The 12,713-nt window shown below is 50.0% G+C and overlaps 1 protein-coding gene across 8 annotated transcripts in view; it reads right to left on the bottom strand.

The window, feature by feature from the left end:
• LOC311144040 (histone deacetylase 4-like) overlaps nt 1-12,713 on the bottom strand; it is a 184,699-nt gene that overhangs the window by 47,497 nt on the left and 124,489 nt on the right. For all 8 annotated transcript variants that reach the window (XM_084179974.1, XM_084179972.1, XM_084179973.1 and 5 more), the window contains one exon: nt 3,432-3,478. In XM_084179974.1, coding sequence (XP_084036100.1) covers nt 3,432-3,478 — 47 coding nt within the window. The remainder of the gene's footprint in view (nt 1-3,431; nt 3,479-12,713) is intronic.

Raw genomic sequence — 12,713 nt, 5'->3', positions numbered from 1 at the left:
AGTAAAAATTCCCTGTTTTAGGTCAGTTAGGATCACCACTTTATTTTAAGAATGTGAAATGTCAGAATAATAGTAGAGAGAATGATTTATTTCAGCTTTTATTTATTTAATCACATTCCCAGTGGGTCAGAAGTTTACATACACTCAATTAGTATTTGGTACCATTGCCTTTAAATTGTTTAACTTGGGTCAAACGTTTTGGGTAGCCTTCCACAAGCTTCCCACAATGAGTTGGGTGAATTTTCGCCCATTCCTCCTGACAGAGCTGGTGTAACTGAGTCAGGTTTGTAGGCCTCCTTGCTCGCGCACGCTTTTTCAGTTCTGCCCACAAATTTTCTATAGGATTGAGGTCAGGGCTTTGTGATGGCTTCAATATATCCACATAATTTTCCTTCCTCATGATGCCATCTATTTTGTGAAGTGCACCAGTCCCTCCTGCAGCAAAGCACCCCCACAGCATGATGATGCCACCCCCGTGCTTCACGGTTGGGATGGTGTTCTTCGGCTTGCAAGCCTACCCCTTTTTCCTCTAAACATAACGATGGTCATTATGGCCAAACAGTTCTATTTTTGTTTCATCAGACCAGAGGACATTTCTCCAAAAAGTACGCTCTTTGTCCCAATGTGCAGTTGCAAACTGTAGTCTGGCTTTTTTATGGCGGTTTTGGAGCAGTGGCTTCTTCCTTGCTGAGCAGCCTTTCAGGTTATGTCGATATAGGACTTGTTTTGATGTGGATACAGATACTTTTGTACCTGTTTCCTCCAGCATCTTCACAAGGTCCTTTGCTGTTGTTCTGGGATTGATTTGCACTTTTCGCACCAAAGTAAGTTAATCTCTAGGAAACAGAACGCGTCTCCTTCCTGAGCGGTATGACGGCTGCGCGGTCCCATGGTCTTTATACTTGAGTACTATTGTTTGTACAGATGAACGTGGTACATTCAGGCGTTTGGAAATTGCTCCCAAAGATGAACCAGACTTGTAGAGGTCTACAATTTTTTTTCTGAGGTCTTGGCTGATTTCTTTTGATTTTCCCATGATGTCAAGCAAAGAGGCACTGAGTTTAAAGGTAGGCCTTGAAATACATCCACAGGTACACCTCCAATTGACTCAAATAATGTCAATTAGCCTATCAGAAGCTTCTAAAGCCATGACATCAATTTCTGGAATTTTCCAAGCTGTTTAAAGGCACAGTCAACTTAGTGTATGTAAACTTCTGACCCGCTGGAATTGTAATACAGTGAATTATAAGTGAAATAATCTGTCTGTAAACAATTGTTGGAAAAATTACTTGTGTCATGCACAAAGTAGATGTCCTAACCGACTTGCCAAAACGATAGTTTGTTAACAAGAAATGTGTGGAGTGGTTGAAAAACGAGTTTAATGACTCCAACCTAAGTGTATGTAAACTTCCGACTTCAACTGTACATCTCTACACCGCCACACACTCTACACACCACTAGTCCATACTCCACATACTGTCACAGACTACACACAGCTCTAACGTCTACACACCGCTGTAACACAATCAGCATAGATACTCTTAAATCCTCGTTGTTACACTGTCTGCATGTTAAAAAAAAATCTGCTTTTTTGTTGATCAAGGGGTTGACCCTGGAACTAACTTGAAGTCACACACAGACACATATGCACGCGGACACACAGGCACACACAGACACACAGACACACACACAAACACCTGGGATGACCGACTGAATTCTGAGATGGAATAATCTTAAGAGAAGGAAACACCTGGCAGAGGGAAAGAGAGAGTAGAAGAGAGAGAGCGAAAGAGGGAGTGTGTGGGGACGTGCAGGGTTTCTGTGAACCTTGGGGTCTCCGACAGACTCAGCACACATTGACTCTGGCGATCCCTGCCTGCTGCATTTGGCTTTCAGTTGCATGAACGCTCAAGGCTAGAGAAAAAAGGAAAACGTGGGCCTTTTCAAGTCGCGCCAAGAAGGACTTTGTCACGAATTACGGGTCTGTGGTGCATTTACGATAAAAAGAAGACTGGGGGGAATGGAGGGGTGAGGGGAAGAGAGGGAAATTTGGTTGGGGGAGAGGGAGGGTGAGTTGACTGAAGAGTGATGGCTGCACCAGAGAAGTGAGTGCGTGAGTGAGTAAGTGAGAAAGCGATCAAGGAAAATAGTGACCAAGTTATTGAGTGAACAAGTGAGCAAGCTAGAAAAACAAAGAAGAAGAAATGGGATAAACTGAGGAGTAAATTAAAGGAGAAGATTGAGCGAGGAAGGAACACAGTGCGTCAGCAGTTCTAGTCACTAACAGAGAAGAAAGCGCAACGTTGGAAAAGTAGAGTACTCCTGACAAAAGCGACTTTTGAATGTAAGAAGAGGTGAAAGACGCATGCCAGTACGACCAAGAAAGACAGGGAAAAGCGAGGGACCAGGGACCAAAGAGAGTGGGGAGAGAGGGCGGAGCGTGTTGGAATGAAAGAGTGGTGGTTCTGCTCAGGCTGACAGGGTAATTTGACGAGCGGAGGCGCTGTGCTGGGACTACAGGAAGACAACAATTTAGTGCCATTTCCCTAAAACAGAGCAGAGCCCCTTCTGTTTCCCACCAGCGGCAGCAGGCACCGTGACAGACCCAGCTAGCTACCCCCGAGAGAGGGGGGTGGACAGGGGAAGGGAGAGACAGGAGAGAGGGAGAGACAGGGGGAGAGACAGGGGGAGACAGGGGGAGAGACAGGGTGGGGAGAAGAGAATTGTGGAGAAGGAGCAAGGGGGTGGGGGTGAGGGGGGGGTAGAGAGCAAGGGAGAGAGAGAAAGAGGGGGGAATGGGGGAGAAAGCGGGGGAGAGGGAGAAGAGAGAGGGGGGAGAGAAAAAGTGAGAGAGAGGGGGATGGAAAATCAGTTTGACTAACATATTGACCTAGGGAGCGACAAACACACATGACCTGAGTTCACCCACTCCCTCCAATACGCATGCACATACACACATACACACACTCTCGAACACATATACAAGGGAACACACTCCCCATGAAGACAGACAGACAAACTTGGGCTCGCAATCAAATGCACACATAGAGGGGTCACACACATACACTGCCCCAGCTGACCTTATTTTGACCTAATACCTTTACATTTACAAGCACACTGAAGTGGAAGCACACATGTGCACCCACACACAGACACCATTGTCAGTCGTCATCGTCGTCGTCGTCCCCCAAGTGTCTCTCTGAACACACAACACACAGAAAGTGCACCCCCCCCACCCACACACACTCTACAGCACACAGCTTGTTTATAGAAAACATCTGGTCACAATTACCCACTCAACAGAAAGCAGAGCAACAGTTTTGGTTGCCTCTGGTGCTCCAGGGTGGTGTGTGTGTGTGTGTATGTGTGGTGGGAGAACAAACAGCACCATTATTTATACAGGAGAGAAGAAGAAGATGAGAGTGACTTACCCCCACCCCTCCACAAGGCAGCCTCACAAACATGGGAGTAACTGAACCTGAGAAAGAGAGAGAAAGAGAAAGAGAAAGAGAGAGAAAGAGAAAGAGAAAGAGAAAGAGAAGAGAGAGAGAGAGAGAGAGAGAGAGAGAGAGAGAGAGAGAGAGAGAGAGAGAGAGAGAGAGAGAGAGAGAGAGAGAAAGAGAGAGAGAGAGGTTAGAGGGGACCACCAGAACACTCATGGACACCCAGGACATTCAGCAGGTGCCTTGACCTCTGAACTTCAGCCTCTGACCACGTGAAATTCCACAGAGGAAAGATTACATTTTAATTGTGGTGGAAAAAATGACGCTCACAGTCTTCCTGTAAACAACTTGATTTTGTCAAGCCTTTCTTCCCTCCTCTCCCCTCTTGTTGTGACAACAACTTACTAACACACTTTCTTCTTCATTCAGTACCCTTCTTTACATCCCTCCCTCACTCATCCCTTCATCCCACTCCTCCATCGTTTCTGTGACAGTACTGCATACCATATTTATGAATATGAAGTAACATACCGTAATGTTGTAACATAACCTAAGAGTTGTCCAACCACCATGTCATGCAGTATGTACAGTACCAGTCAAAAGTTTGGACACACCTACTCATTCAAGGGTTTTTCTTTATTCTTACTATTTTCCACATTGTAGAATAATAGTGAAGACATCAAAATATAACACATATGGAATCATGTAGTAACCAAAAAAGTGTTAAACAAATCAAAATATATTTAGTCACCCTTTGCCTTGATGACTGCTTTGCACACTCTTGGCATTCTCTCAACCAGCTTCACCTGGAATGCTTTTCCAACAGCCTTGAAGGAGTTCCCACATATGCTGAGCACATGTTAGATGCTTTTCCTTCACTCTGCCGTCCGACTCATCCCAAACCATCTCAAATGGGTTGAGATCGGGTGATTGTGGAGGCCAGGTCATCTGATGCAGCACTCCCTTACTCTTCTTCTTGGTAAAATAGCCCTTACACAGCCTGGAGGTGTGTTGAGTCATTGTCCTGTTGAAAAACAAATGATATATATCGCTGCAGAATGCTGTGGTAGCCATGCTGGTTAAGTGTGCCTTGAATTCGGGAAATACACAAGCAGGTCTCTTCTTATTATTGGAGTCCTTTAGTAGTGGTTTCTTTGCAGCAATTCGACCATGGAGGCCTGATTCACACAGTCCCCTCTGAACAGTTGATGTTGAGATGTGTCTGTGACTTGAACTCTGTGAAGCATTTATTTGGGCTGCAATTTCTGAGGCTGGTAACTCTAATGAACTTATCCTCTGCAGCAGAGGTAACTCTGGGTCTTCCATTCCTGTGGTGGTCCTCATGAGAGCCCATTTCAACTCAAATCAAATGAAATGTTATTTGTCACATACACGTGTTTAGCAGATGTTATTGCAGGTGTAGCGAAATGCTTGTGCTTCTTGCTCCGACAGTGCAGTAATATCTAACAAGTAATATCTAACAATTCACAACATATACCCAATACAAACAAATCTAAGTAAGGAATGGAATTAAGAATATATACATACAGTGGGGAGAACAAGTATTTGATACACTGCAGATTTCGCTGGTTTTCCTACTTACAAAGCATGTAGAGGTCTGTAATTTTTATCATAGGTATGTCACGGTTCAGACAGACGACCAGAGGACCACAATTGCGTCACACCAGAAAGTTTATTAAAACTTAAGGGAAAAGGGAAGTAGGGAGTGAGTGAAGGCTCCAGGGGTTACTGGGAATAACAGGGATTCCGTCCAATGTGCTGGATCTGTGCCCCCCCCAGTGGCAGCGATGCGTCCTATGACGCCGGTGGTTGGTGGTCCAGAAGTCCTGGGGGGGGGGCAAACACAGACACAACGGGGCGGATGAAACAAGGCAGAAGTACAGTTCAAGGGAAATCCAAATACGTTGTAGCAAGGCAGAAGGCTGGTCAGAGTTACCGGGATCGAAGAGTAGTCAGGAGTCGTAATGGCAGAAAGCAGGTCTGGTTTTCCTGGGGCAGAAGAGTATCCAAGAATCAGGCAGGTCCGGGGTCACAAAACAAGGGTGAGCCAGAAGCGCGAGCAAACAGGTTCCGGGTGTGAGCTTTGCAGACGATCTGACAAAGGAGAGCTGAAAGACAGGGCTTTAAATACTGGGAGAGGTAGTGGGTAATGCAGCGCAGCTGGCAGAGTAATTAGAGCCGAGCAGAGCAGGGACAGGTGGAGCTAGTTAGGCTGAGTAGAGAGAGAGTGGTGAGCAGAGTGGAAGATAGTGGAAACAAATTAAGGTGGTAACCCGGTGGAGTGAGAGGGCTCATGACAGAACCCCCCCCCCAAGGGACGGCCCCAGAAGTCCCAAGAGCAACACCACGCCGGGCGGGAGGAGGGGAGCCGGAGGAGGGCTAGAACTCCTCCGAACGGTCCGAGTGAACGTCCTCATCCTCGGAGGAAGCCGGAGGGCCGTGGTCGGGAGATGGGACAGGTCCCGAGACAGGATCAGGCACAGGACAGGAAGCCGAGCGGGCAGGACGGTTAGGGACCCCTCTGGGGCGGCCCCTACGGATTGCAGGTTGATCAGGATGCCGTTGGTGGAAGGCGGTGATGAGAGTCCTATCCACAATCCGACTAGCTGGCACCCAGGTCCTTTCCTCAGGTCCATAGCCCTCCCAGTCAATGAGGTACTGGAGACCCCTACCCCTCCGTCTGGACCGAAGCAGGCGGCGGACGGTGTAAACCAGACCACCATCGACGAGCTGTGGAGGAGGAGGACAAGGCGCAGCAGGGACCAGCGGACTCTCATGAATGGGCTTAATCTTAGACACATGGAAAGTGGGGTGCACCCTCATGGAATTAGGCAGTTGGAGCCGGACAGCAGTTGGGCTAATCACTCTTATGATAGGGAATGGGCCAATGAACCGAGGTGCCAGCTTTTGCGACTCCACCCTGAGTGGCAGGTTCTTCGATGACAACCACACCCTTTGACCAACATGGTAGGTGGGAGCAGGAATTCTCCGACGGTTGGCCCCGGTAGTGTAGCTGGCAACGGATCTGAGGAGTGTGGCTCGGGCTTGTGACCAGGTGCGGCGACATCGACGGGCAAAAGCAAGTGCAGATGGGCAAGTAACCTCCCCTTCCTGGCTGGCAAATAGAGGAGGCTGGTATCCATAAACACATTGGAAAGGGGACATACCGATGGCAGAGCAGGTCAGAGAATTGTGTGCGTACTCCACCCATGTCAATTGCTGCGACCAGGAGTGGGGGTTGCGTGAAGTCATGCATCGCAGTGCCTTCTCGAGCTCCTGATTTGCCCGCTCTGACTGCCCATTGGATTGGGGATGGAATCCGGAAGTCAGACTGACTGTGGCTCCCAGCAGGTGACAGAACTCCTTCCAAAAAGCGGAGGAGAATTGTGGACCACGGTCAGAAACTACATCCTTTGGCAGTCCGTGGATCCGGAAGACGTGTTCCAGGACCACCTGGGCGGTCTCCTTGGCGGTTGGGAGCTTGGGGAGGGGAATGAAGTGTGCCATCTTGCTGAATCGGTCAACTATGGTGAGAATGACGGTCATGCCACTTGAAGGGGGCAGCCCCGTGACAAAGTCAAGGGCGATGTGAGACCAGGGACGTCTGGGCACCGGCAGGGGCTGCAGCAATCCGGCTGGGGGCTGGCAGGACGACTTGTGTTGGTTGCAGATGGGGCAGGCTTGGACGAATTCCCGTACATCCTTTCTCAGAGAGGGCCACCAGAACCTCTGGGCGAGCAGGTTGTAAGTGCGGGTGGAGCCAGGGTGACAAGCTAGGCGGGAGTCATGTCCCCACTGAACGACCTGGGACCTCAGGTTTTCGGGGACAAAAAGGCGGTCAGCTGGGCAAGTGCTGGGACCTGGCTGGTTACGGAGAGCTTCCAGCACCTGTTCCTCAACAGCCCAGGTCAGAGCTGCTACGATGCAGGGACTTGGCAGAATCGACACAGGATCCTTGGAGGGGTTGTCATCCTTCTGGAATTGACGGGAGAGGGCGTCTGGCTTGGTGTTGCGTGATCCAGGCCGGTATGACAGAGTGAAATTAAACCTGGTGAAGAACAGGGCCCAGCGGGACTGCCTGGAGTTCAACCGTTTGGCCGTGCGGATGTACTCCAAGTTCTTATGATCGGTCCAAACGAGAAATGGAATGGTGGACCCCTCCAGCCAGTGACGCCACTCCTCCAAGGCAAGCTTCACAGCCAGCAGCTCTCGGTTCCCTATGTCGTAATTGCACTCAGAGGGGGACAACCGACGTGAGAAAAAGGCACAGGGATGGAGCTTCCTATCCTCCGCAGCCCACTGAGAAATCACAGCACCAACTCCCACATCCGAGGCGTCCACCTCCACAATGAATTGCCGGTCCACATCAGGCATCTGGAGGATGGGAGCGGAGGTGAACCTTACCTTGAGGGTACTGAAGGCCTTGTCGGCTGCTGGGGTCCAGGTGAAGGGTTGCTTGGTGCTGGTTAGAGCAGTGAGAGGGGCAGCAACGGTACTGTAGTTCCGGATAAACTTTCTATAGAAGTTAGCAAACCCCAGAAACTGTTGCAGCTTCTTTCTGTTCTCCGGAACTGGCCATGAAGTGACTGCTGATACTTTGGCAGGATCCATTTGGATACTTCCCTCTGCCACTATGTACCCCAGGAAGGCCACTGTCTTGACGTGAAACTCACATTTCTCTGCCTTGGCGTAGAGGGAATTCTCCAGAAGACGATGAAGGACTTGCTGGACATGGCGGGTGTGTTCAGACAGGTTTCTGGAGTAGATTAAGATGTCATCCAGGTAAACGAAGACAAACTTGTTTAACATGTCCCGCAGTACATCATTCACTAGAGCCTGGAACACAGCAGGAGCATTGGTGAGGCCAAAAGGCATAACCAGATACTCGTAGTGGCCTGTTGGTGTATTGAATGCGGTCTTCCATTCATCTCCCTCCCGGATCCGCACTAGGTGGTAAGCGTTTCTGAGATCCAACTTGGTAAAAACAGTGGCTCCCTGGAGCAACTCAAAAGCAGAGGTGAGCAGAGGCAGAGGGTAACGGTTCTTCACTGTGATGTCGTTGAGTCCCCTGTAGTCGATGCAGGGGCGAAGAGATCCGTCCCTCTTCCCCACAAAGAAGAAGCCAGCACCAGCAGGAGATGAAGATGAACGGATTAATCCTGCGGACAGAGAGTCATTGATGTAGTCCTCCATGGACTTTCTTTCAGGAGCAGACAACGAATAAAGACGGCCCTTTGGAGGGGCTGTTCCAGGGAGGAGGTCGATGGCACAGTCGTACGGTCGGTGAGGGGGCAGAGATGTGGCTCTTGCTTTGTTAAACACTTCTCTGAGACCATGGTAGCATTCTGGGACATTGGAGAGGTCAGGAGCGGAGTTAGTAGGTACTGGCCGAGGGGGTAGTGCGGCAGCAAGCAGGCAGGTTCGGTGGCAGTCCTCTCCCCACTCCCTGATCACCCCGGTCACCCAGTCGAGCTGAGGGTTGTGCCGGCGGAGCCATGGGTAACCCAGGATGAGGGGTTGGCCTGGAGAGGGGAGCAGGTGAAACTGGATAGTTTCTTGATGGTTTCCGGACAGACCCATCGAGACCGGGGCCGTGACATGAGTGACCGATCCGAGTAAGTGTCCGTCCAGTGCCCGGGCAGGAATAGGAGGTGTCAAACGGAGGTTCTCCAGTCCCAGTTGGCGTGCCAGCTTGATGTCCATTATGTTGGCTTCGGCGCCAGAATCCACCAGAGCAGCCAGGGTGTGAGTTGAGTCAGAGAGGCGGAGGTGAACTTGCAGCAGGGGTTTGCGGTCGGAGGACTGGATGGTCATTGAGCTCAACCGGACTCCCCCTATGCCCGGTGAGCTTCGGCCTTTAAAAGGGCAGGTTACCACACGATGTCCATCACCTCCACAATAGAGGCAGAGGTTTGAGGTGAAGCGGCGCTGGCGCTCTGCAGGAGTGAGAGAGGCTCGCCCAATCTCCATAGGCTCAGACTGATCAAGCTGACTTGGGTGAGTGGCAGTAGATGACAGGAGCCCAGTCGGATCTCTCCGAATGCCGGTAGTTGGTGGACCTTGGCGCCCCCTCTCACGACGACGGGTCTGTATCCTTCTGTCGATCCGGACAGTCAGTGCGATGGCTTCATCAAGAGTGGAAGGCAGTTCATGGGAGACCAACTCGTCCTTGATATAGTCAGCCAAGCTATGGAAGAACGCGTCCACCAACGATGGTGTGTTCCAAGAACTTCGTCTTGCCAGGGTTCGGAAGTCGATGGAATGGTCTGCGACTGTACGTCTGCCTTGTCGAATACTGAACAGTTCACGAGACGCCTCTGCGGTTGGTGAATCCAGGTCAAACACCTTCAGCATCTCCTCAGCAAACAGGTCGAAGGTTGCACATGCGGGGGTTTGACGTTCGAACTCTGCTGTTCCCCAGAGTCGAGCTCGGCCCGTCAGGTGAGTGATGGCATACCCAACTTTAGCCCCCTCCGTGGCGAAGGTCCTTGGCTGCAAGGAGAACTGAAGTCGGCAGCTAGTCAGGAATGGCCGGACCTGGGTAGAATCGCCGTTGAACCGCTCGGGGTTTCCAATCTTGGGTTCCGGAGCAGCGGCTGCAATGACCGGGGCAGGTAACTCGGGGGCAGGGCTGGTGGGCAGACTGCCTGGAAACGGGCCGGTGGGCGGAGTGGCTGGGGTAAGGTTGGTGAGGAGTTGGATGATCATGGCGAGTTGTTGTTGCTGCTGCTGGAACTGCTGCTGGTGCTGCTGGAACTGCTGATGCTGTTGGTGGCCGACCTGAAGCAGAGAGGTGATGTCGCCGCTCATGCGGGCTAGCTCTCTCTCAGTGTGTTCCAGGCGTAGCATGGCGGTGGGTTGCTCAGGTTCGTCGGTTTCCATGTCGGGGGAAGTGTGCGCTGAGTCCATGATGGTCAGATCGTACTGTCACGGTTCAGACAGACGACCAGAGGACCACAATTGCGTCACACCAGAAAGTTTATTAAAACTTAAGGGAAAAGGGAAGTAGGGAGTGAGTGAAGGCTCCAGGGGTTACTGGGAATAACAGGGATTCCGTCCAATGTGCTGGATCTGTGCCCCCCCCAGTGGCAGCGATGCGTCCTATGACGCCGGTGGTTGGTGGTCCAGAAGTCCTGGGGGGGGGGGAAACACAGACACAACGGGGCGGATGAAACAAGGCAGAAGTACAGTTCAAGGGAAATCCAAATACGTTGTAGCAAGGCAGAAGGCTGGTCAGAGTTACCGGGATCGAAGAGTAGTCAGGAGTCGTAATGGCAGAAAGCAGGTCTGGTTTTCCTGGGGCAGAAGAGTATCCAAGAATCAGGCAGGTCCGGGGTCACAAAACAAGGGTGAGCCAGAAGCGCGAGCAAACAGGTTCCGGGTGTGAGCTTTGCAGACGATCTGACAAAGGAGAGCTGAAAGACAGGGCTTTAAATACTGGGAGAGGTAGTGGGTAATGCAGCGCAGCTGGCAGAGTAATTAGAGCCGAGCAGAGCAGGGACAGGTGGAGCTAGTTAGGCTGAGTAGAGAGAGAGTGGTGAGCAGAGTGGAAGATAGTGGAAACAAATTAAGGTGGTAACCCGGTGGAGTGAGAGGGCTCATGACAAGGTACACTTCAACTGTGAGAGACGGAATCTAAAACAAAAATCCAGAAAATCACATTGTATGATTTTTAAGTAATTAATTTGCATTTTATTGCATGACATAAGTATTTGATACATCAGAAAAGCAGAACTTAATATTTGGTACAGAAACCTTTGTTTGCAATTACAGAGATCATACGTTTCCTGTAGGTCTTTCCTGTGGCCAGTTTGCACACACTGCAGCAGGGATTTTGGCCAACTCCTCCATACAGACCTTCTCCAGATCCTTCAGGTTTCGGGGCTGTCGCTGGGCAATACGGACTTTCAGCTCCCTCCAAAGATTTTCTATTGGGTTCAGGTCTGGAGACTGGCTAGGCCACTCCAGGACCTTGAGATGCTTCTTACGGAGCCACTCCTTAGTTGCCCTAGCTGTGTGTTTCGGGTCGTTGTCATGCTTGAAGACCCAGCCACAACCCATATTCAATGCTCTTACTGAGGGAAGGAGGTTGTTGGCCAAGATCTCGCGATACATGGCCCCATCCATCCTCCCCTCAATACGGTGCAGTCGTCCTGTCCCCTTTGCAGAAAAGCATCCCCAAAGAATGATGTTTCCACCTCCATGCTTCACGGTTGGGATGGTGTTCTTGGGGTTGTACTCATCCTTCTTCTTCCTCCAAACACGGCGAGTGGAGTTTAGACCAAAAAGCTATATTTTTGTCTCATCAGACCACATGACCTTCTCCCATTCCTCCTCTGGATCATCCAGATGGTCATTGGCAAACTTCAGACGGGCCTGGACATGCGCTGGCTTGAGTAGGGGGACCTTGCGTGCACTGCAGGATTTTAATCCATGACGGCGTAGTGTGTTACTAATGGTTTTCTTTGAGACTGTGGTCCCAGCTCTCTTCAGGTCATTGACCAGGTCCTGCCGTGTAGTTCTGGGCTGATCCCTCACCTTCCTCATGATCATTGATGCCCCACGAGGTGAGATCTTGCATGGAGCCCCAGACCGAGGGTGAATGACCGTCATCTTGAACTTCTTCCATTTTCTAATAATTGCGCCAACAGTTGTTGCCTTCTCACCAAGCTGCTTGCCTATTGTCCTGTAGCCCATCCCAGCCTTGTGCAGGTCTACAGTTTTATCCCTGATGTCCTTACACAGCTCTCTGGTCTTGGCCATTGTGGAGAGGTTGGAGTCTGTTTGATTGAGTGTGTGGACAGGTGTCTTTTATACAGGTAACGAGTTCAAACAGGTGCAGTTAATACAGGTAATGAGTGGAGAACAGGAGAGCTTCTTAAAGAAAAACTAACAGGTCTGTGAGAGCCGGAATTCTTACTGGTTGGTAGGTGATCAAATACTTATGTCATGCAATAAAATGCAAATTAATTACTTAAAAATCATACAATGTGATTTTCTGGATTTTTGTTTTAGATTCCGTCTCTCACAGTTGAAGTGTACCTATGATAAATATTACAGACGTCTACATGCTTTGTAAGTAGGAAAACCTGCAAAATCGGCAGTGTATCAAATACTTGTTCTCCCCACTGTATATGGACAAGCAATGACAGAGCTGCATGGACTAAGATACAGTAGAATATTATAGAATACAGTATATATATATGAGATGAGTAATGCAAGATATGTAAACATTATTAAAGTGACTAG

Source organism: Coregonus lavaretus (genome assembly GCF_964263955.1).
Source record: "Coregonus lavaretus genome assembly, chromosome: 16".
Classification (NCBI taxonomy): domain Eukaryota; kingdom Metazoa; phylum Chordata; class Actinopteri; order Salmoniformes; family Salmonidae; genus Coregonus; species Coregonus lavaretus.
This window is presented reverse-complemented; position numbering and strand designations above follow the sequence as displayed.